General features: G+C 47.7%; 1 protein-coding gene across 5 annotated transcripts in view; it reads left to right on the top strand.

The window, feature by feature from the left end:
- The window catches only part of STEAP3 (STEAP3 metalloreductase), a 25858-nt gene extending 853 nt beyond the window's left edge, over positions 1-25005 (top strand). For 2 of the 5 annotated variants that reach the window (XM_017820903.1, XM_017820902.1), the window contains exons 2-5: positions 12752-13235; positions 13691-14218; positions 15782-15946; positions 21610-25005. In XM_017820903.1, coding sequence (XP_017676392.1) covers positions 12753-13235; positions 13691-14218; positions 15782-15946; positions 21610-21900 — 1467 coding nt within the window. In that variant the 5' untranslated portion in view covers position 12752 and the 3' untranslated portion in view covers positions 21901-25005. The other 3 variants (XM_017820904.1, XM_017820901.1, XM_017820905.1) reach the window with 3 other exon arrangements.
- The last annotated feature ends 346 nt before the right edge of the window (positions 25006-25351 follow it).

Below are 25351 nucleotides of genomic sequence, written 5' to 3'. Positions count from 1 at the left end.
CTCCTCGCCCGCACCGCTCTGCCCCGGCGGCGCCGGGCACCGGCGGCCACAGCCCCCCGCGGTCATGTGACGGGCACTCCCGGGCGGAAACGGCTCGGCTCGGCTCGGCTCGGCTCGGCTCGGCTCGGCTCGGCTCGGCTCGGCGGGGCTGTTCCCGCCCGGGGGGAAACGTCTCGGGTCCGCAGGGGCTCCCCCGCCGCGGAGCGGTGCCTCCTAGGCTCCCGTTCCGGGATCCCCACGGCTGGGCTACGGAGCGGGGCTGGTCCCTCCCCGCGGCCCGCTCCGCCCATGGGCTCGGGCAGCGGGGTCCGGGCCCCCGGGGAGGTTTCGGGCGCAGCCGCCTCGGTGCGAGTGTTGCGTTTGGGGCTGGAGACAGATCTCGGGTGGAGATTTCCGCGGGGTCCGGTGTGTCCCACTCCGGGAGGTCACTGGGAAAAGAGGTCGGTGGGATGCTCGTCCCTGGTAGGTCCGCCGGGCTACGATGCGGGGTGCCCGCGGGAAGAGCTTCCCTGTAGCTACTGGACACGTCCGTGCAGATGCGGCAAACTCCCTGGCACCGGGCAACCCCCCCCCCGAAACAGCTCGGGTTTGCTGTTCCAGGTGATGTGGTCCTCGTGAGGGCAGCGGAGATGGATGGATGGATGGATGGATGGATGGATGGATGGATGGATGCACTGTGTTCCTCTGGAACCACTTGGTGTTTAGGTTTCACTTTTCATTCTCAGCTCTCCATATGCTTTGAGATGAGTGGCTTCTTCCAGCCAGGGAGAAATCAGCACTGAGATATAAAAAAACTTGGGGAAAATCTTGGCCAGGGCCCAGGATCCCTCAGAGGCGAGTGGGGAGGGCTGTGTGGTTTCTGTGCTGATTCAGGGACTTGTGAAAGCTACAAAGATTGGATGCTTACTGGGGAGGACTTCAGCATTTGATTTGTGTCAGAGTAACAAAGGATGAAAACTGTGAAGGAGTTGGAGAGCTGACTTTGTAGTATGACCATCCCTCAGATGATGTAACCTGTGGTGGGACTTTCCCTGTATTGTGACCCTGGTTAGGGTGTAACACCTGCCTGGGGGGTACACAGGGCCCTCAGAGCCCCATCAGGGAGCTTGGGGAAGGGTTTGTGTTCCTAATGCCTGCACCACACTGAGAAAAGCAGAGGGCAGACAGGTACTGAAGACCCCAGATGATTTCTGTCAGAATAGTCTAAATAAAACTAACACACAGAAAATTGGCTCCTGTGGCCAGAAACCAAAACTGAGAGACAGCAGGAGAGGAAGGCCATCGCCTACAGCATCAATACTCTGTGGGCTGGGGAGATGCAGGATTAACAAGATTTAAATACTGCATCAAGCTTAAGTTTTCTCCTCTTTTAAAATCACATTTGCCATGAAACAAAAGTACAGTGATATAAGATGCCACAGTCACTGCTCATATTTGATTTCCTCTGTGATTGTAAAGAAGAAAATGTTGATGACTCAACAAGTCTGTGTTTAACAGAACCACATCAAACCCCAGGAAAACGTGCTCTTTGAAAGCATAATAATTTTTTGTTGTTTGCTTTGCTTTTTATTTTTGTTTTGGGTTTGTTTTGTTTTGCTTTTTATTGTTAAGAAATATGCTTTGACTGTGACCTTGTAACATCACTCCCATAAATAGAAGCAGGTTTAGATTCAGGGGAAGCACATTTTTTCCGATGGTGGAAGAAGTAGGCCAGCCATGCTATCTCTCTTGAGAGGTGGGAAAGGCGGTGGCAGCTGTGTTAAGAAATGTCGCATACCAAGAATTAAAACCCACCAATTTGTTATCTCCAAGTTTACCATCAGTGATTAGAGTTAGCTTTTTGTCAACACCATAATGGAAGAAAATGCTATTTTCAAATTTTAATATACTGCTTCTCATAGGGTAGTGTCATGGATTGACCCTGGCCAGACGCCAGGTAGCCACTAAAGCCACTTTCTCACTCTCCCTCTGCAACTGGACAGTGGAGAGAGAAAAAAAACTAGCTAAGGATTCATGAGTTGAGATAAGAGCTGGGAGAGGTGAGTTACTGATTATCTTCACGAGCAAAACAGACTCAAAGTGGGGATAGTACTTAAATTTATTACTAACAGGATCAGAGCAAAAGAGTGAAAAGTAAAATAATCTTAAAAACACTTTCCCCCCATCCCTCCTTCCTTCCATGTTCTCCCTTCTCCCCCCCAGCAGTGCAGGGGGACGGGGAATGGAGGTTGTGGTCAGTTGTTTCTGCCACTGCTCAGGGAGAGGAGTCCTTCCCCTGCTCCTGTGGGGTCCCTCCCACGGGAGACAGTCCTTGATGGACCTCTCTGGTGTGAGTCCATCCCTCAGGCAGCAGTTCTTCCCAAACTGCTGTCCCATGGGTCACTCCTCCATGGGGTCAGTCCTTCACGGATGAGCCGTACCGACGTGGGTCCCGCACAGGGGCCACAAGTCCTACCCAGGAAAAACCTGTTCCGGCGTGGGCTTCCCTCTCCATGGGCCTCAGGTCTCCGGCAGGACCCCGCTCCATCTTGGGCCTCCCATGGGGTCACAGCCTCCTTCATGCATCCACCTGCTCAGCATGGGCTCCTCCATGGGTGCAGGTGGGTCTCTGCACCCCGATGGTCCCCCCTGGGCTGCAGGGGCACAGCTGCTCCACCATGGTCTGCATCAGAGGCTGCAGGGTCTCAGCTCCGGTGCCTGGAGCACCTCCTGCCCCTCCTTCTGCACTGACCTTGGTGTCTACCTTGTTGTTCCCATGTTCTCACTCCGCTCTTCCCTGGCTGGAATTCCTTCTGTGCCACAATCTTCTTTTCTTAAATATGTTCTAACAGAGGTGTTACTATCAATCCTGATTGGCTCAGCCTTGGCTGGCAGCAGGAAGTTCGTCCTGGAGCCGGCTGGCATTGGCTTCACGGGACAGGGGAAGCTTCTAGCAGCTTCTAACAGAAGCCAGCCCTGTAGCTCTCCAACTACCAAAACCTAGCCACAGAAACCCACTACAGGTAGTTTTCCCTGCAGACCTGCAGTGGATTAAGCAGCTTCCCATCTTCATCTAAGTTTAAGTGAACTGTTGCTTAACTGAAAGGATAAAACATTTTGAAAGCATGTTGGTGATGTGGGAGTTTCCATCACATTCCAAAAGCCATTACATACTCCAGGGCCTGAACCACTTGAACGTTTTGAAAATTTTCCCATGGTTTAAGGAGCTGAGACAGAAATTCCTCCCATCCTTTTTCCAGGTTCTCAGATTTTCAGTGAGTCTTTCTAAAGCCTTGGTTGTGGCAACACGTGCGTTTCCATTTAGTTTATATGAACTATACTATGGTAGTCTTTGGAAAAAAATGTCCTAAGAGGTCCCCATGGACTGTAGGCTTCAAGAACCAGGGTCTGTGGTAATGTGTCCACCACTGAAGTAGGCTGATATCAACTACCAATCATGGGCAAGCACTAATAGATCATAGAGTCATAGAATAGTTTGGGTTGGAAGGGACCTTAAAGATCATCTTGTTCCAATGCCCCTGCCATAGTCAGGGACACCTTCCCCTAGAACAGGTTGCTATAAGCCCCGTCCAACCTGGTCCTGAACAATTCCAGGAATGGAGCATTCACAGCTTCTCTTGGCCAGTCCATCGCCACCCTCAGTGAAGAATTTCTTCCTTATACCCTCCTTCAGCTTAAGGACATTCCCCCTTGTCCTGTCACTACAATCCCTTGTGAAAAGTCCCTCTCCAGCTCTCTTGTAACCCCTTTAGGTACTGGAAGTTGCCCTAAGGTCTTCCTGGAGCCTTCTCTCAACTCCAACTCTCTGAGCCTGTCTTCTTAGGAGAGGGGCTCCAGCCCTCCAAGCATGTTTGTGGCCTCCTTTGGACTTGCTTCGGCAGGTCCATGTTCTTCTTAGGTTGGGGTTAGATACTTCAGGTGCTTAGAGTAAATTAACTTCTCACTACAAGGCTGTCCTGGCCAAACGTGGGTGCAGGAGTCAGTGCTCTAGCACAGCTGGCTTTACAAAACTCATTCAGGACCATCAAAGAGAAATCCCAGGCAGACAGACTCGGCCAGACAAACAGCATCAGCTCCCTCTGCAGCTGCCAGCACAGCTTGGCACAGTATGGCTCTCCTGAGCAGTGGTGAAATACATGGTGTTTGTACTCATTCAGCACAATGAGTGGGGCTCCCTAAGTCTTTGGGGTCCTCAGGAGAGACATGTTGTGCACACCTGCACATATTTGTCTCTCTGGGCTGAACTGCAAAACCCCTGCCAGTGCAGTGGAAAAGTTGAAGCAAGCTGGATCTCCTCTGTGGGATGCTGGACCAAAGGCATGTTTTGGCCAGGCATAGACAAACAGTGGGGGAGGAAGGGGAAGGCAGAGTGCTCTGGGATCCTGGCATGTCAGGGAAGAGAGTTGATTTTCAGTGAAGAGCATCTCTCTCCCACCCAACTCCACCCATCTGGGTCCCCAGAGACTGACTACCTGGTCAGCCGATTGCATTTGCCCTGTCTCTCCCAGGATCTTCGCAGGAGCTGCTGGGAAAGGTAGAAGAGGCAGAACATGGGCCTACATGAGCTTTGTTGCCCTTCCTGGGCAGAGCTCCATGTTTTCACCACTGGGCTGATTCAGGGCTGGCTCAGAGCTACCTGTGCTGTGAACACGGTGTGTCACGCCTGTGCTCCCCAGGGGGAAAGCAAGGGATCAGCAAGAGCTGGGCTGGCCCTCTGCTGTAGGCTGTGTCTTCCCTTCACCCCACACTGCCCCCCAAGCCATCTTCTCCCCATGTGGTCCTGTGCATCTTCTGAGTCACTGGGAGAGGCAAAATCAGAAAGGCAAGGGCGTGCTGATCTTGGAGACCCTTCTAACAGGCACTGCGGTGTGGAAATAGCCAATACTAATATTTAAATGCACACGCAGTGCAATTCCTCCCTGTCTTTCCTGGAAAGAAACAAAGAGGTTTTAAAGAGCTGGAGCCTCTGCCAGCTCCCTGCAGTGACTGCTGAAGTCAGGTCTCACCATCCCTGAAGCCCTGGAGCTCCCAGCAGAGCAGCACGCGCTGCCCGGAGAGGAGTGGAAGCACCAGCTCATTGCAGGCAGGAGCACCTCCTCCCAGCGTGTCTGGCCGCAGGGCGTTACTAGATCTACCTGAGAAACTTCCACCATCCTGGCTTTTGGCTGCTTCCCTGTTCTCCTTGCACTTTGGAGAGGGGAAGGCTCAGAAATAGGTGAGTCACTGAGATGATCATTAACTTGTTAAGAGCAGCAAGAGATTGAAGACCGCCAAAAAAACCAAGAAAAGCCCCATAACACTTAAGTACAGGACCTGAAGTTGTTGTAAACCACCCCTTTATATCGCTGAAGAACTGTGAGCTGATAAGCAGAGGAAATAACCTTTTCATTCCAAGTCACATCAGCCAGATACAGTCCTGTGTGCTATGTCAGCAGCACTGCTCTACCAAACTCTGTCTTGCTTCAGGTCTGTGCTCTCCATGGTCTTACAGTGAAACCTCTGGGCTTCCCAGACTTTCAGATTCCCATTTTATGATGTTTTATTACAGGGCAGGTCTTTCCCAGGCTTCTCATTACTCTATCAACACAGTGGGCACAGGCAGCAAGATCTTTTTGCAGAAGAGCAAAGGAAGCTCTTCAAACAAGGACTTTGCTGTAGAAAAGTGGTACTGCAAAGGGGGGCCCCTTGCCTTTGGAGACAAATTTGGAAGAGGAGAGTTTGCAGGCATCTGTGGCAAAACCTGTTGGTAACTGCTTAAAAGTACATAATTTTGATGAAAACAGACCAAAAGTTTGTTTTCCAGTTCTATATTATATACGGGTGATTTTTCTGCTCAGCATTGGGTGTTTAACCTTGGGGAGGGAAATTATTCCTACAAAGTGACCACAGGCTGGTGTAGTTCTATACAAAAACTGTAGCCAAAATGTCTGAACTTATGTGGGAAAAAAAGAGACTATTTTGCCCCTGTAGGAAATTCTGGTAGGCCTTTCTCCTCTACTTTTCTCTGTTTTGAAAGATGTTCTTGACTTTTGGTCATGGTGAAGAACATCTTGTGGTCAGGGACATGCCTTTGGCTTCACTGCTGGCTTCCAAAAACAACATTCTCAATATTTATCAATGTTTAAACCTGAGGGTGTGCGGAGTGGGGAGGGTCAGTGCCTGTCAGCCCATGTTTTCATTAGCGGGTGATGGAGTAGGGAGGCACATACTGAATTTGTAGGTGACACTGAGCTTGGAGGGACTGGAACCATTTTAGAGGAGAGACTAAAAATTAAAAATCGTTGGAGAGCTGGTCTAAAAAAACAGGGAGAGTGTTATGTCCTGTGTGGTCGGACTGACTGACCGCCTGGACACTGGGTGAGCGACCGGCCAGACAGTGGCCGTGGGGAGCCAGAGGACAGGGTGATGGACACTGTGCCCCATGAGTCAACAGTGTCACACAGTTGTGCAAAAGCAAACACTCTTCTGGGATGAAGAAAGAGAAGTGGCACATTGGGGAAGCAGCGTCTCTGCTCCAGCTGGTACCTTTTAGGGGCTCAATTGGAAAATGCAGTTCTGGGCATCCTCCAAGAAAAATGAGAGCAAGGAACAGAGGCTGAGTTGTTGGACACCCTGTAAATAAGAGCTCTGATGGAGAGTTGGGTTTCACGTGGGCAGGAAAAACTGAAGGGAGATATGAAACCTGTTCTCGAAATGCAGAATGTGTCTGCAGAGAATGACAGGGCAAATCATTTGCCGAGTCCTTTGGGGGTAAAAGAAGAAGCGATGAGGTTAACTGGATTGCGAGATTAAAGATGAGAGAAAGCAGGTCTCTGCAGGAGCTTATGGAAGTGGTTTTAACAGACAAATACCTGATAAATGAGATAATCAGGTAAACACCTGCCCTGGGGCAAGGGAAGGGATGAGGACCTGAGAATACAAAGTGCATTGGAGTGGAGAACAGGGCAGGTCTGTCCCCACCGCATTGCAGGGGACAGACTCAGCACCCAGTGATGCCTGCTTGGGGCAGGACCATCTACCCTGGGACACCTGTCCCTGTCCCACCTCCCCACCCCAGCAGTAGGGTATGGGGTGAACAACTCCCCGTTCCCTGTCCCATATGCCTGTGGGCAAAGAGGCCGAAGGACAGCAGCGGGGAGAGCCCAGCCCCCAGCATTTCCTCATTCTCATATCCTGGCTGGCAGCCTGGGTAGGTTTGCAACATGGCTTTTCTGGCTGAGGCAATACCAAAGGGTGATTTATACCCTTTGCCAGTTCCTGGTTTGAGCCACTGGGGATAAAACTCTGCTTTGGAAGGAGAAAGAGGAAAAGGGGCAGCAAGCTTAGTTTCCCCAACTCCTTCTCTCACCTGCAGAGCAGAGTAAGTCATTTCCAGTCAGCCTGGGCAGCACTGAAAGGTCTCCAGAAATGTGCACCAGAGCCGGGATTAAAGCGGCTTTGGATAAACCCTTTTATTACTTAAATCTCTTCCAGTTCCAACAGGTTCAGGTTCATGGTACTTGCTGTGTTCCTGGGAGGGATGCTCTGTGTGTGGGAAAAAGACTTAAACATTTGATTTTCCTTGGAAATAAAAGAGTTGTAGCCAAAAAAATGAATATTTCTGCTCACAGCAAGACCTGACTGAAGGCTTCAGGTCCTGAACGTTCCTCTCCAGCTGGGGGTTCTCGAGGGTTAACACAGCTGGAGATGCTCTGCAAACAGAGGCTGTAGGGCTTTGGCTTCATTGTTCAAAGGTCCCTCCATGCAGACTGAAAGTCCTCTGGAGGCAGAGATCACCCCTGTCCTCCAGTGTGTGTGTTTGTGGGGCTGTGCTCCATGGAGCCGGATGCCAGCCATGCAATGACCTCTGCAATGACCTGACCAAGGGCTCTGCTACATCATTTGATTCCTTATGTGCCTTGCTGGTCTTTCAACCCATGTGCTCATTAAGGAATGTAGATTATAATTGTGTGCTTTATGTCAAATAACCCCCAAGCAGAAGCTGAAGCACAGAGCAGGCTCTCTGATGACCTGCACTGGGCTGAATCCAGAGCTTCTGGAGACTCAGCTGTGGAAGGTCTAAACAAAACCTGACTTCAGGGGAAGACACAAAAGCAGTTGTTTTAGCCAAGGTAGTGCATCCTAAGACTCCATCCGTGAGGCTGAGCTCAGAGATGAGTTTTTGTGCAAACAGGAACCAGTTTGCTTGCACAGAACAGGATATTATTTGAGCTCCTTATGATATTGCTGCCATGTTCTTCAGCAGAATTTGACTCAGTGATAAGTTTAAGGCACTGCCTTTTTATTAGAGTTATTGTAAAACTAACTTGTCTTTTATCTGATAAATCTGAATAGCAGGGCAGTGAAATGAGTCTTAGTTTTTTTTGTCCAGAACTGAAGCGAAGCTCATGCTTTGCCGTTCGAGATCCATCCTTCTTCAGAGTGTACAACTCAAACACTTCCAGACTGCAAATTACAGGAACCAGCTAGGCTATCCTGTGCACCAGAGGACGTGAGAGGGGCCCAGAAAGATGGTCTCATTGTTAAAGACACGGTTGAAGATATCTGGGTCGTCCCAGACAAACTTGCTGGAGTCTCATCATTGTTAGTATCTTAGTCCTCCACGTCTGTTGAAAGAGGATAACCAATGAGCTGGCTCCTCATTAGCTGTGGGGGATGATCTGCTTGGCAGATTGACTCTGCTGTGAGCCCAGAGACACCTGAGTGGGCTCCTGCAGCCCAGCTCCATCCAGAAAGTCTGTCCTGCTGAAAAACTTGCGTGAGGCCTCTCAGTGTGGGCAGAGAGGCAGAAAAACCTTGTTTGCCTGGCACCGAGCCTAAGTTAACAGCCTCTGCCAAGCCTCAGGTGCAAAATATGTAGAATTATCCCTGTTTTTCTTCTGTGAGAACCCCTCCCTCCCTCTGCCTGGGCAACAGCGATTTGACTGCTTCGTTTCACTCAGCTTCTCTCTGTCTAATCCCATTCTCTGGGAGATAAGTGGCCTTCTGGCCAGTTTTTTAGGGTGCCTGGCAGAGGGGAGATCCCTGTCTTGCTCACTTGCCCATCATTGCTCTTCTCCTACAAATAATAGCAGTAATTGCAATGCAGTTGGTGAACTGCACGTGGGAACAAGTGTGCTACAGCTGGACAGACCATCCCCACACAGTGATATAAGGCTGTGAATTAACAGTCTAGCTCAAGGGCAGCTCCGTATTGTATTCAATATTTTAGTTATGGAACTGCTGTGCAGTTAGGATTGAAGTTCGTTTACTTCCACTGGGCTGTGCTTTAAATCATTTTGTAGCTTCCTTGGTAAGAAACTGATCTTGAACTGGCTTTGGATGGGTTGACCTTGCCCTGGAGAATTAGCTTTGGCAGGGAGAGTTTTAAGCAGGTAACCTATTGTCCATAGCTGCAGAAAAAGAAGTGTAGACTCAGGGCGGTGGCAGGAGATGGGGGTCTGCATGCTCTGCAGAGATACAGAAGTGAAAAAAAGCTGTTGCCTAATCAGACAGTTCACTGCCAGGCATCTGTTAGGCAGAAACCACAGTGTTTGTCTCAGTGAAATGCATTTATGGTGAAAGAGGGATTTTCTCTTCCTTTCCTCGGGAGGATTTCAGCGCATGGCAGTGACAGCAGTGCAACCCACGGGGGTAAGCAGCAGCCAGCAGCAGGGATGGGTCCTGCTCCAAAGCCCCAAAGCCAGAGCATGACTGAAATAATCACACCAAAATCCATGGAAAAGATTTTGCGTCTTCTTACTTTTTAACTACCCTGCTGACTTCAAAGGCCATTTAATTATGTCATCCCTTTTAATCAAAATAACTGGAGACAGCAAAGCTGTTTATCTCCAAACATTGCCAACATCTCTATACATGTTCAGTGGCAGCTACAGGACAGAGAAAACATACTACAAGAAAATTTGCTTGCAGCAGAATTTACATCCCAGTGGGAGCACAGAGAGAGCTTTTGAGGTGCCTTAAAGCAATTATGAAATGAGTCTGTGGGTAACAATCGCTTCGCCACCCTGAATACTGATTTCTCTCCCCTTGGCTGAGAGCCAGAGATGTGTTTCTTTATTTTGGGATAATATTTTGTGAGTACAGGTGGTGGAAAAGGAGGAGGGGTGCAGGAAAGCAAGCTCATTATGCTAAACAATAGCACTGGCCCTAGAACAAATAGTTCTGGCCATGAATAAATTTAAGTGGAGCAAGAAGGTTTCTAAAAGGTGAGTGTTCAGTAAAGCGTCTGATAAGAAGGGACCAGGGAAAAAAACCCACACACACCATCTTTTCAGATAGAGCTGCTTTACTTTACACAAGGGACTTCCTGTTGACCTGAGCTCCACTTGTGAGGTCGCTCCTCATCTCCAGAAGTCTCAAATGGTCCCAGCTCCCTCCTCACCCATGTGTTTCTTTTCCAAGCTGAAAGCTCTCATCATCTCTCTCACTCGTTCCCTATGACCCTTCCTTAGGTTTATTCCTTTTTTTTTTTTTTTGCAGTGGGATGAGCAGAACTGCAGTGTGCTGTCCAGTCTATGAATTTATAGACTGGTATAGTCGTGTTATCTCCACTGTTTTGTATGCCTTTCCCACTAATTCCTGGTGAAACTTCCTAGTGACTGTGATACACATGGAATACACCTAAGGCAGGGGTGTGTGCACAGGCAGCAGCCTGGGTTAATCACTGACACAGCCAGCATCACCAAATCAGCCTTGCTTGGTGAGAGGCAGGGAGAGCAGACAGACCTCTGCCATAGGAACGGTATTGTCTCTGAAGCTGTGGTGGTTTTGTATCCAGGACAGTGAATTACAGTTTCAAAGTCCATCTGCGGAAGGTGTTTTGCAGGCTTTCGATGAGGAACAGGACTGAGATTGTGGTTGCTGTGTGAGAGTAACTCCCTCAGTAACTCGGCTGTGTTTGATGTGTGTCTGCCAGGGACCACCAAGTTGGTATTTTCAGAGTAATGTGACACTGATCATTTTTCTGAGTGTTGCTAATAAGATTACAGCTCATTAAAGTGTACATATGCTATGGGGGATTATGCCCATAGGCAGTTCTTGGTATGTATCAGTAGCGAATTTTGGTGCTCAGGCACTTGGAATGAAGAGGTCCTTCTGCAGATTCTTCACAATAGACCGACTGTCTTAAATGATTTAGATTAGATATTATGAAGAAATTCTTTACTATAAAGGTGGTGAGACACTGGCACATGTTGCCCAGAGATCTTGTGGACTCCCCATCCCTGGAGGTGTTCACAGCCAGACTGGATGGGGCTCTGAGTAGCCTGGTCTAGTGGAAGGTGTCCCTGCCCATAGCAGGGGGTTGGAACAAGATGATCTTTAAGGTCTCTTCCAACCCAACCCATTCTATGATTCTATGATCATCACGCACAAGCTCTATCTTCTCAATATTCACTCCCTTTCCCAGATCACTTATGAGCATGTTGAACAGCACAAATCCTCAGGGAAATCCCTTGACAACCTATTCCCATTATGAAAATCATTTATTTCTTCTCCCCCTTTGTTTCCCATTGGTAACTATTCATGCAGAAGTGCCCTTCCCCTTTGCACCACTACTGCGCCAATCCCAGAAAAGCCTTGGGCAAAGGATATTTCCAAAAGCCTATGAAAAACACCTCTGTGCCAGGGACCAGGTCACCCCAACCGAGTGGTCACCTTCACTTTGAAAGAACTTGACCAGCTATAGGGCACTCCAAAGCCAAGTTGTCTCCCTCCCCAGTATATCACACATGGTCTTTATTATAATCTCTAGCAGTGTGCCCAGTACAAAAGCCAGATGTCCTGGTTTGTAAGTTCCCTGAGCCACCTTCTGAGCCCTTTAAAAATCTGACCTCCAGGAATTTGCCATTCCACAAGGGTAAATTTGCTGTTCCTTCAGTCGAGAGGCAGATTTGAGCCACAGGAACAGGCTGAGAGCAGTCTGGCAGTTCCCTGCCCAAGTTTCTTTTGACCTCCAGGTCTAGCTGCTGTGCTGCCTGTGAATTTATTGATCTGCTTAAAACCTCTCCGTGCCCTCAATATCTAATCTGTCACAGGGCAAAATTCATTAACGTTTGTAAAGCTCATCAAGATCTTTCATGAGCAAATCTCATCATGTTTTAATATATTTTTTAAATGTCACGAGTAAGTTCTCATTACTCATTAAAGAGCTGAAGCAAACAGCACTTGCCAGACCCAAATATTCGAATAGGCAAAGGCTGCAACTCTCTTCACTTACCACTTTTAGAACACTTTCAATTCAACTTCAACTGCTTGCATTGATTCTGCTCCTGCAAATCAGAAGCACCCACCCCTCTGGCTTTTCCAAATGTAGGCTCAGGGATCCTCTTAGACCCCTGGACCAGGACTTTTCAGGAGATGCCTGGTAGCCACATGGGGATCTGAGAGCTGCTGATCCCAATCACTCGTAGCATTGCCCTGGCTTTGCAGTGTGAGATGGCAGCATGAGGAACAGCAGAGGGTGGATGAGTGCATCCAGCAGGTGTTGGATCACACAGACCTGGGAAACCTCCCTAAAAGCCTTCACCTTCCAACCTAGCATGGTATTGTGTCCCCCTCCAATGGTGCTTGTACATTACTGCACACTTGCTGACGGGTTTGGCAGTTGGGTCCTGGGCTACTGGGGCCAAAACCACATTCACCTGTTCAAGTGGCCTAAGTGGCACTTTTCCCCATGACCGCAGGTGTGATCTGGGTCTCTGCAAGAGCTCCACAGTGAGTTGGTATTTCTCCTTGGTTTTCCTGCCAGGATGTCCAGAGGAGACATGGCCAAGCCCCTCCTGGGCCATGGGAGCACGGAGGGTGACCCCGGCGTGACGCCTGCGTCCGGCCGCACCATTGGGGTGCTGGGGAGCGGAGACTTCGCGCGGTCCTTGGCCATCCGCCTGGTGTGCTCCGGCTTCAAGGTGGTGGTCGGCAGCCGCAACCCGAAGCGGAAAGCCAGCCTCTTCCCTTCCGCAGCAGAGGTCACCTTCCAGGCCGAGGCGGTGAAGAAGACAGATGTCATTTTTGTGGCGGTTTTCAGGGAACATTACTCCACCCTCTGTGACCTGGCTGATGTGCTGGCGGGCAAGATCCTGGTGGACGTCAGTAACAACACTGAGATCAACCATCACAAGGAGTCCAACGCAGAGTACTTGGCTTCCCTGTTCCCAGCCTCCACTGTGGTCAAGGGGTTTAACGTGGTTTCTGCATGGACGCTGCAGTCAGGTGCCAGAGATGGAAACAAGCAGGTATTGTTTTCTTCCAACAAGGGCTAAATCACAACTGCTTCAGCAGCCAAGGTCTGGCAGCATCAGCAAATGGCCTTAGGCTCCTGGAGGAGTCTGAGTGCTGGCCATGGCATCCACCCCATAGCTTCTGTGTTTCTTTGCTCAGAAATGAAGTACCCTCACTCACTTCATGCTTTGTAGTCTTTGAAGCATCTGCCTAAGTGAAAAGTATTGTTTAATTGTCTGTTTATCTAAACAGAGCCAGTAAAAAAAAACTGGCGGTGTACACATGAAAGGAAACCTGTCCAGGAGAGAGGTCTTTGGCAGTTGTGGTAAATCCCTGTCAAAAAGCTTGCCAGGAATCATGATGCTCAGTGGAATAATGATGGCTCCCTGTAATACAGTATCCTTCCTGATGCACTCGATCCCAGAAGCCTGATCTCCTTGCCCTATATGTATATTTCTGTTTGTTGCAGGTTCTGATTTGCTCAAATAACCAAGAAGCCAAGCGCACTGTAGCAGAAATTGCTCAAGTCATGGGATTCACCCCTGTGGACATGGGCTGCATGTCATCAGCCTGTGAGATCGAGAACATTCCCCTGCGCCTCTTGCCAGCCTGGAAAATCCCCATCTTTTTGGCTCTGGGGCTTTTTCTTTGCTTCTTCACTTACAACCTGATCCGGCAGGTCATCCACCCTTTTATCAGGGAGCAGAAGAACAAGCTGTACAAGATCCCCATCGAGGTGGTCAACACGACGCTGCCTTGCGTGTCCTACGTCTTGCTGTCCCTCGTCTACCTGCCTGGGGTGCTGGCAGCCTGCTCGCAGCTCTACTATGGCACCAAATACAGGCGCTTTCCAGACTGGCTCGACCAGTGGCTCCAGCACCGAAAGCAGATCGGTCTCCTCAGCTTCTTCTGTGCAGCCCTGCATGCCGTGTACAGCCTCTGCCTGCCCATGCGCCGCTCCCACCGGTACCTGTTAATCGAGACGGCCGTCAAGCAGGTAACGTGGGTGCTCCTCAGGTCAGCACCTGGAATAATCTACATCCAGGTGTTGGGTGGCAGGCTTAATATCTTGGCTTTTTTTCACTCACTTTCCAAAGCAGGTGTGGGACAGTGGGAATAAGCTGTTACGTATAGGAGTCCTTTCCCCGCAGGTCAGACACACCACACACTGGGCACCCACCCATCCATGCTGAGGACCCACCACCTCAGAGGGTGTTCCCTGTGCACTTACAGCCAGGCCTAGGATCAAAGTGCCCCATGCCATTGCTCCCCAGAAGCACAGAGAAGCCTTTGAAAACAGCCTTGCCTGGCACCTGGCATGTCTGAGACTAAGGCAGAGGCAGGAAAAATGCCAGGAGAGGAGAAATCCAGTGGGGGAGAGAGCAGTTTCCCTCAGCTTTTCTCTCTAGGTTTTGGGATATCCCTGTTTGTTCATACTGATGTTCACAGTATGTGCTGCTGGAGTGACCAAGTCATAACCCAGGGCAGGTTGTGTGTCCTTATCACAGTGTGCCTCCAGGAGCTTAACAAAATAGTGGTGAGGAACTGGTCATAGTCTAAGAGAAGGAGTAAATGGAAAGGGACTTTACTGCCTCATTAAGACCCTCGGCATTGTTTATCCAGTGTGAGATTGCTGCCTTCAGGCTGTTCAGCCAGCTCTATAGCTCAGCAGTGCCACGGGAGAATGTAATTTCCCTCTTTTGTGCCCCTAACTTCTCACTGCTCCAGCCTACTCCCTCCTGGGATGGTACAGGCTTTGTGCAGTTGAGTGGGGAACCTGATGAAGGAATTACCTCACAACCAGTGTGCTTTCTGCACTGGGGTATTTGCACAAGTGATTCCAAATGTGTATCCCAACACAGAGGAGGGAAGGGGCTGTGGGGGCAGAGGGGAGCAGGATGGCTGGTTTCAGCAGCAGTGCCTCTTCAGAGCATCCATCAAACACCATCCCCAGCCTCTCAGCTCCAGCCTTGAGCAGGTCCTTCTCAATTGCCACAGTTGCACATTAATCTCAGGCAAGCATCCTGCGTTCATTTCCCCTCTGCCTCCTGTTTTCTAGCAACATCTTTGTTTAGTATATTAAACCCATTTAATGGGCTAAAGAGGACAGTTCTAAATGTTCCTCTTTGCCATGCAGTATAAAACCCATCTTCCCTTCCATTAGCATGAACAATTTCCCCCCTAAATGCACTTAAAACAAAGGTTATTAGGAGAGTACTGCATATTCAAGCATCTGTATTTGTTTTCTTGTCTTTAAACTAACTTCTCATTGTAATTATCTTTCCAAATGTGACTTTGGGGCTTGCTGCTGTGGTTACCGGGATGGGAGCTGAGAGCATTCAGCAGTTCTTCCCAGCAGGCTTCAAATCAAGTCTAGCTTTGGCCAAATGGTGGTGGGATAAGGGAGCATTTCCACATCTCCCAAATAGGCAAATAGTGCTGGAGGTATGAATAGGACCAATGCTCACCCAGGAAAGCTGCTTCCAAAACCAAAACAAATAAAATTCAGTTCCTCTATTCCTAAGTGCTCCATTTTAACAAACCTTCATTGTCATGCCAGGCTGTGGAGAAGAAGATGAATATCTGGGTAGAGGAGGAAGTCTGGAGAATGGAGATTTATATCTCTGTTGGAATTATTGCCCTGGGCTTGCTGTCGTTACTTGCCATCACTTCACTTCCATCCATCGCAAACTCTCTCAACTGGAGGGAATTCAGTTTCATTCAGGTAAAGTTGACATTTGCCAATGCCAGAGAGTGATTCTGCAGAGTCAGGCCCTCACACAGGCCAAAGAGGGCAGGGTTTGACCTGCTGTCCCAGCCCATCCCTGCTCCAGCACTGCAAGCTGTGCACTGGTGTCAGCAGCAAATCCTGCTATGCCACAGCTCCCCGTGCACCCCAGAGCCATGGATCCCTTGTCCAGGAGGTGACACCAAGAGGGGTCAGAGAGTAGAGGGCTATAGTGTGTCCTGGGGTCTGTGCTGCTCTCACACAGGAGTTTGCCCTGTCCGCAGAAGGTGCTTCTCAGGGGGAAGGGGAAATGCAATGTGTCAGTGGCATGACACATGAGGATCAGCGGCAGCAGGGCTGCTGCAGGGAGTTTGCACCAGGCTGCAGAGGGCAGGCAGGTAGCCCACTATGGAGGCAGCTGGCTGCAGGCTACAGATCTGCCCTTGCATTTCAGGGAGAATGAGCTTCTGAAAAGGAAAGTGCCTGAGAGGACAGTGCAAGGGAAAGACAGGTTTGGCAGAGCTTGCATGCACCCAAGTATTCAGCAGATAAGTTCGAAAAGGCTTAGACTGGTCTATAAAGAGCCAGAGCTCAAGCAGCACAGAGAACTGGGTATGACACCAATGAAAAGTTCCTGTCTGATTCTAAAAACTGAATTAGGAAGGTAATTTTTTCTTTCTCCAGAGTCAATGAGTGGTTTAGGAGCCGTCTTCCTGCTTGCACCAATGCCCAAGTTCCTGAGAGTCAAATTCCCTTAGTGACCTGAGTCTAGTCCATGGGACTTTCACAGACCCCAAACTCGGGAGCTGCTGCCTTTTCAGGAATGTGCTTGGAGCCAGGCTTAGGGCTAACTAACGAGGATAGCAGGGAATGAACCTTCCAAGTATCCTCTGCACATTAGAGCTGATTTTGAGGCCAGATTCCACTCACTGTGTCACAGTCGTATCCCACAGCCCTAAACCCCCTTGTTACTTGTGCCTCTTACACCGCTGCTTTTTAGCATGCACCAGGCTTCGTGTCCCACTGCAGTGACCCACGTGGCACCCCAACATGCATGAGCCCCTGTAGGACCCCTGCTCCTCCCCTGCAGAGTCTCCCTGTGCTCCACGCTGGCGCACACCTAACCCTTCCAAAGGGGAGGGCAGGGTTCAGGGATGCAGAGGTGAATATCTTATCATCCAGCCTCTGTTAAGCTCTGTTGAAGCTCTTCAGTGGTACATAAATAATTCAATATTCATTGGAGCAGGAGTTTGAAGTCTGCTCCCCTGCTTCCCCCACAAGTGCCCCGACCAACAACGGCCAAGTCAGTTTGTCTTTTTTCCTCTCTTGCTATGGGCTAGCCAGCAATTATTTACACTGAGTAGAAGAGCTGCACCAGGAGAGCTTGACCCCAAGAGATCATCCCCTGAGGAGAAGAGAGACCTGGCTTTAAACCTCTCCTTCAGATTGGACAATGGAAGCATATTAATTCTCACCACCATGTCCCAGGGGAGGGCTGCAGCTGCTGGGACGTTGGATAAATTGATCCTGACTTAGGCATCTCATACCAGGAATCCTAAATGAAGGGAAGTATCTTCTTGCAGCCTGGAAGGAGGCTTTGAAACCCCTTGCATTTCCCTTTGGCTCCCCAGGCAGCCTGGCAGCTGTCCTGGAGAGTGCTGGCATTGTGTCATGTAATATATATGTTGTCACTGCAGGTAGTGCTGCCGTGTCCCACCACTGCAACACGACTGTCGCACCTGCCCTTTGGGAGCCCTTCCCGTGTCTTTCTAAGGGTATGTCAGCACTGGGACCAGACAAATACATGATGGTCGGTTCCAAAATAGCTCTTGGCTGCCCCACATGGGAACTGGCTGGCTTAGTTCGTGGAAAGATACACCTATTTCTGTCTGCATGGAATAAAGCATGACAGTGTGACATGAGCTGATCACATGCCGGAGAGGCATAGCTGGTATTGAGCCCTACTGTGGAAATACCATGTAAAAAGAGCAGGTTACAGGTCTCTTGGCATGTTACCTTCCATATTTATTTTTTTAATGAGGGTTGTTTTAAATTATTTACTCCTCAATAGGTTGGTGATGCCTTTCTTGAGGAAATTAAAAGAGCAGCTACAGCTACTGCTCCCAGGCTCCAGAGGTTACATTCACATAGCTCAGTGTGAGCCTCCCTGAATTAATGCACAGTGGCACAATGTAAATACAAGGGGTGAAGCATGAGGCTGCTTTCTCAAATATTTGGGTTTTTTAACATTTTTACAGCATGAAAGAAGAGAAATACAGAGCACAGACACCCCAGCCAGATGTCTTCCAGAAAATGCATCGATTTGTTACCATCTCAGTTTAAATAGATGATGTTTGAGATGCTGTACCAAAAGCCACATGTGAGACAAATTCAGGAGCCACTTTAGTCTCCTCCTTATCCAGAGCATCACAAGTCTGACATTTTCCAGTGTTTACATCTGTATTAGTGTCATGGAATATACTGCCACAGTCTTAAAATATACATCTGTTGCCTGATGGGATGAAAATCCTGTTTGTGTTGTTGCCAAGGCTATAGAAAAAAAAAGCTAATTTTCATAGTAGCTCCTGCACATACACAAATTTCAATTAAATGTGGTTAAATTGGATACACAGTTCCCCTATGTGTCCAGTTTTGATTAACAGGATATAGACACTGGATAGCAGGAATGATTTGTGTGTAATTCAACTTATAGGAGACATTTTTAATGTTCCCCAGTGATTTACAAATCAGCTCTAATTGGTTGAGAAGTAAAAATGTGTATGATTGCCTTTACCTTCCCATCCTGAAAAGTCCTCCTGGAATCTGAAGGTTGAATTGACCTGGTTTCTTTCATAGTTCATGTAGCACAAGATGTAAAGAATCCGTAACCAGACCTTTTCTAACCCTCCTGTCGACAAAGTGCGAGAGGCCAGAGCCACTTCCATGGAGCTAATGACTTCATGGCTGCAGAAGTCAGGAACATATCTGGGTCAGGAAGGGGCTGTTTGCTTTTGGTGCTGCCCAGACATTTCTAAATGAGCCACATGTGACTGGATCAGCTTCACTGATGCGTTACAGGGAGGTCACAGACACCAAGGAAATATAAAATATACACAAAGGCTGCATTAGTAAGATAACAACTTCATGCAGCATCTTTCAGAGGGCTTTACACCGTATGAGGGTACTGGCCCCACATTCCCCATGTTGCGACAGTCCAAAAGAAACCTCTGCCTGTTTAAAACAGAAAGGTTTCATAGTCAGAAACTGCATAGAGAGGATAAAGGAGAGCAGAGACTCAAAACTCTGTGTGGTATCTGGGCTAATCCTGCTGGCAAATCAGCCCCATGGGGTGCTCAGCAGGCTCTGCATCCTACTATACTGAATGTATGCAGAGCTGTACATACTGAACCAAGCTGCAATCAGCAGAACTTTTGTTTTTTGTGCACTTACAGACCAAACTGTACCCAGCTGTCAGCTTGTCTGGCGGGTGCAGCCATGGGGGTCTACACCACAAATCCCAGGCACCCCCTGCTCTCACCAATCAGCCTCTCATTTGTGTTACAAGCAGATCAGCCCATTGCTGTTGTCAGAGGAGCTGCCAGCCACCAGCAGCTTAGCCATTCTTTTTTTGCCAATTAGCTTTTTGTTTCATGTGCCCTGCCATTCACACACAAAGGTGGGTTACTAAGGGCCTGGATATTGTCCTACTAATTTCCACTCCTGCTCTCCCCCAGTACCATCAACAGTTGAAAGAGAAATTGCAGAGGAACAAACTAATTATCTCCAGCTCTGGCACCTCTGCCATGCATAGAGCCCTGCTCAGGCTGAACACTTCCTCTGCCCAGGGCAGAAAGCATCTGCTGCCCTTGGACTTCACTCTGTCCCCTTTCCCCTGCCCTGCTTTACATCTCTGCTCTGCCAGATGAGTCCCAGGCTGATACTTCCAACCGTTTGCCACCCAGCGGTTTTTTTTCCTGTCAGAGAGAAGCTCAACCAATAAACGATGAATGATCTGCGGGTCAGGTCCTGCTGTTAGGTTCAACTGCGACCATGGCATGTTGCAGCAAACTCCTTAATTTTCCAAGTGCAACTAGTCTTGCCCTTGTTCAGGTTTGCTGCTTGTTACCACTTTGGTTTGGACTTGGACATGGCTTCTGGTAAGAATGACATCTGTCCCTGAAAGAAAGGAAAAATGTGGGTTTGCACGCAGGGCTGAGGTTCAGTTCGCAGAACTGTTCCCAGCTCCTGGCATGACCTTGAGTAATGCTCAGCTGTAACACAGAAGGAGTTCCTTACTTTGGCAGGGGTCATATAGGTGAAATCTTGGCAGGACTCAGTGACACCCACATGACTGCCTGACAGATGCTGTAAAAAAAAGTACCAAGACCTGGTAGCACATTTTAGAGCTGTCCTTCCCTTCCGTGCCTAGTCTTCTTAGCTGCTTAAATGATTAGCTCTGAAGTTTAGAGGAGTCTTGGTCTAGTTTTTTCGTAACAACATGGTACATTTTTAAAAGTCGTCTGGGTTTTTTAATAGTTTTCCAGCAATCAAAAATAGGAGGGGAAGGTTTGAATTGAGTAGTTTTCCAGATGAGACTGGTTTTTCAAAAGAAAACATGAATCCTTTCTCCCATCTTGCCCTGGTCCCTTATTTCCCTGCTGTGCCCTCTTTCCTGGACATACCTTCAGGAAGACCCTGTTTCTTGCTGATTTCTGATTAGCTGCACCAAGACAGATATTTTGGCTTGTAAAGGCTTCATTCCCTAAGTTAGGAACATGAGCAGCAAAGCTTGGGAGCCCCCATCTCTGATGCCAGCAGGAAGCCACAGATGAGGGAAACAGAGTTTAAAATCCCTCTTTGAGAGCAACCCTCAGAGGGAGCTGGAAATATCCAGGAGAAATGTTGTCTTTGTGGGTGCTTGGGAGCATGATCTCAGCTGAAAATGGGGGAAGTTCTTGTCTGCAGAACAGGGGCTGGGTTCTTGCTGCCTTCCTGAGTGGCTAAAGAGCTCTTGGCCCTCCATTTCAAAGGCTTAGTCTACCACACAGCCTGATGGTCTGGCTCATGAACCAACACAGATCTCTAGAACAAAGAAGGAAACCCTTCAGGGCTGTTGCTCACCTCAGAACAGAGCACTTGTGTCTCCACAATCTCATTTTCCTGTAGGTGATACCAGTTACCTGACAGTGTCTTCACTCCGTGCGAAGCCACAGCTTCACAGATTTCCGACAGTGGGTCCAGAGCCACGATGCTGATGCTTCATCCCTCTCGCCAGCCATGGACTGGGAGGCAGCAGAGTTGGCAGCTGCAGCTTGGGACGAGTATTTGGGAGCTGCCTGTGCCCACCTGCTCAGCAGGAGCTGGGGCTGCTGCTTCACATGGATGTAGGAGCCCACATCTCTGCTGAGTTGGCAGCATCTTCCAGGAAACTCCTGCTGAGTTTCTAATATCACACTTAACCTCTGATTAGAAAAAGAAAAATGCAGTCTGGCACTCTACCCAGGAAAAGTTTCCAGTCATGTTTTATTCTGTCCAAGAAACACAGGAATATTCATTGCTTTCTCCGTGCTATGTACACTTACAAAATGATGTAAAAAATACAGGAAAATAGCCAGGCACAAGGTCTTCTGCTAACTGCCGTGTGTTTCTGTTCCTTTTAGTCCAGCCTTGGATTTATTGCCTTGGTAGTCAGCACTCTGCACACGCTCACCTACGGATGGTCGAGGGCCTTTGATGAGAACCAGTACAAGTTCTACCTGCCTCCCACCTACACCCTCACGCTGCTCGTCCCATGTACTGTGATCATTGCAAAGGTCATCTTCAGTCTGCCCTGCATCCGGCACAGACTTCTGCGAATCAGGAGGGGCTGGGAGAAGGGGAGATATGTCAAATTTGTTCTGCCCAGCGCAACAGGGGAATATTCAAGTGGGGAGACCTCCAGCAATGTCTGACAGCCCCAGCTGTGATGGAGGATTTCAAAGCACTGTCAGCGTTTCTATAAAGGTGTTTCTTTTTCTTAAATATATGTACGTTTTGGTATAATTGTGTTGTGGATAAAAAACAAAATTTGGTGACTTTAGAAAATGGATGACCATGAAACTAGTTCAGACAGTAGCAGTTAAATTCTATTGCTGATTTTGCTAGAACAATTATTGCCTTAAAAATGACTGTGAAAGCTGAGCTAGGAGCACTAAAATACGTGGGAAACTGATGGACTCTGTTAGTCAGATCAGTCACTTGAAGTGCTGGCTGGCAGCTCCCCAAACCAGTTCTTCTCAGTTGCTTCCCTAGCTGCTCTCATAAATTTCAATGCCTTCTTTTTAATATGAAGTTGCACCGATTTTCTGGGTTTATGACAGCAAAGATACCCTGCCTCTTGAGTGTCCTGATCAGTCAAGGTGGTGAGATTTAGAAAGATCAATCCCCTCTGGTTTTGTTCTCCTCAATGAACTCTATGGACAAGTAAGAACAGCAATATCCATGTTACTAGTCAGTGCAGATATTACTAAAAGCATCCAAACCTGACAGCAAGCCCAGTATCCCTGTTCTCTCAAATACGGACAGAATTTCTGGTCCTGGAAGCAGTGCCTGGTGCATGTTTATAAGCTGCAGAAACAAAGCACCTCTTCCAGCAGTATAAAAACATTTGAAGAGAGGGATAACCCTAACACCAGATGTCTGGTCTGCACTACTGGCTCTGAGATGAGAGCTACTGCTCCACGTTCTCTGTTTTACTGAACCAGTTTCAAGCTGTATTTGATGGAAATAGAGCAAAGATAATTATTGGAAAGACCTGCTGCTTCACAAAATTACATGGAGAAAACCAAGGCCTTCCAGCTGGCATTACATCAAATAATAGGGTGAAGCTTTTAGAAATTGCTGTCACCCAAACATTCCAATTTAAGCAAAAAAACCAGCAGCTCTAAACCCACTGATTTTACTAGCAATAATAAGATCTCTGAACAGTCTTGCATAGGGATCAGCAAGTCTTGACCACAACATGAAAACACAGCAGTTGTACATTTTGGGCACAATCCTTCATTGCCTTGCACCTTAAAAAAAGTCACTTGTTAAGTCACAAAGCAGATATCAAATGCTCTTCAGACTTCACACCCACTGTGGACAAGGTACAGGGCAGAGAAGATTTCTCTCCTAATTTCATGTTCCACCTGTTGCTTTGTGTCTCTAAGTTCTTGCTCTTTATCAGCATAATTCTTTATGTTTTGGCCATCCCAATCATCAAACAGCCAATGGACAGCCATTCACAAAAGCTCATTTTAAAGCAAGCAATTGGGATGACATAAGAAGACTACCTCAGTCAGTTCAGACACAAGGACATGCCTGGAATAGCTTTGTTTTCCTACAGTTAAGTAAAACACACCACTCAGTGTCAGTATTGCTTTGAGAAACAACAGCTGTCAGCCCCAAATGAGCTACAGTTTGTGGGACAAGAAAGTACTTTTTACTAGACCAGTTAATATAAAGGGTGGGGGGAATTATCAACTTTGGGGCACATAAGCCCTTCTACAAGCCAACATTGCTTCTGTAGCCTGGGTGAGTTCTACACAGAGAATCTCAAGAACTCCCTGTTTACCATTAAGTAACTATAGTGAGTAATATGCTCCAAATATTGTTCATGTGGCCAGTGATGATAGTGAGGGATTTCAGTTCTTGCCTAAGACTTACAGTAAAGTTTCCAAATGCTACTTGCTGAATAGAAAGAAACTGGCTTGAGGGAAAAGCTTAGATTTCATAATCAGGTGACTTTTTGTTTGTTTTGTTGGGTTTTTGGCAACATGGGGAAGGTACCATTCTTTCCCACTGTCCCCTTCAGCAAGTTGCTGTTATTAGGTTTACACTTCCAGAACCCAGATTGGCACCTGACCAAATCACTCACCAAGTCTGCAATCACTGGCTCAACAGTATTTATTTGTGGTTAGGTGATAGGTTAAGTTTCCACATGGATCTGAAATAGTTTCACCTGAGTATAATTCCACCCACTCCAGTTTAACTCATCCTTGAGGGAAAACTGCATTCTGCAATCTTGGTTTTTTAGTTGTCTTTTCCATTTTATCATCAAGCAAAGACAACATAAAAGCACCAGTTTACACTTCCTGGTTACAATGTATTTCAGTGCCTTTTTTTTTTGCCCCATCTTAGCTTCTTTTCACACCTTTAGGCCAGGCAAAACTACTGCCTGGTGGCAAAAAAACCAAAAATAAATTAGAAGGCAGGGAGGCAGGAAAAGAACATCACACAGGCTTGCAGGCTTTGTCTTTGAGGGAAAAAGTGTGTTTTTATTGTGAGTCACTGCAAGGTTAAAGTCTCACCTTTCTGTCCAGCAGAAATAAGGTTTGCACCCTTGCTTTGTTTACATGATTTTCATGCCCATATACCCTTTCCCATGGCAAAGGGACAGTTTTCCTGAGCAGAAGTGGAGTCAGTGAGTCAGCATGGTGCTTTTCAGATGGATACAAGCCCAAAGGGACAGACAAGCCAGCTCAAAATCCCCACAGCATCTAAAAAAAGGCTGGTGAAGTGTCTCCAGGTAACACTTGTGCCAACACATTGGCCTGTCAGCCACTATCCCTTTTGAACACTGAAAACAATCCCTGTAAGTGCAGAACAGCATTTCACGTGGTGGCCTCTGTATGCATCTGGTCCTTAAAACATGTGACACGACAGTTTGAGTAATTTCTTCTGACTCTGGAATGCTGAAAATTAGAGTGAGGAATTTTTCAATTATCTTTTCTGTAAGCATCTTTTGGTGTGCATAGGACATTCAGTAAGATTGGCTTAAAATTTAGCAATTAACTGGTTTTGTACTTGAAGTTATTCTCTCTCTTTTTCTCTCTGTATATATGTACACACACATATATATCTTATCGCAGAATATATAGTTGGAATGTAAATCCTTTGTATTTTTATTTTCTGTACTGCCTATTATGTGCCTCTGGGATATGTAAGAACCAATTGAAAAGCTGTAACAGTAAGGCTAGTTTTAATTGCTGGCATCTGTAGTTATATAAAGATATTCTGAAGGGTCTACATAATTATATCAGAACTCGTCTGAGTCTTTTTTTCCCTCCTCCCTCTAAACAATACCATTACTTTAATGGCAGTAGTAGAGTAGTGTGATTATCTAGAATTTAACCACTAAGAAATAAAACCCACTACAGCCAGCAGCTTGTAGAATCTCATTATCAAGGTAATAAAATGATCATTGCTGTGACCCATGGTGCCAGGGCTCAATTATGGAGCTCCTATGCATGTGGGAGGGCACAAATGTGTACAGACATACATTTCATTACATGGGGCTACTGATATTACACAGCACTTGTAGCACAGGATGAAACAAGCTTAATTCACTAAATAAAATGTCCTGCTGATACAGAGTTCAAG

This window comes from Lepidothrix coronata, unplaced genomic scaffold, assembly GCF_001604755.1.
Source record: "Lepidothrix coronata isolate B3197 unplaced genomic scaffold, Lepidothrix_coronata-1.0 Scaffold86, whole genome shotgun sequence".
Taxonomy (NCBI): domain Eukaryota; kingdom Metazoa; phylum Chordata; class Aves; order Passeriformes; family Pipridae; genus Lepidothrix; species Lepidothrix coronata.
This window is presented reverse-complemented; position numbering and strand designations above follow the sequence as displayed.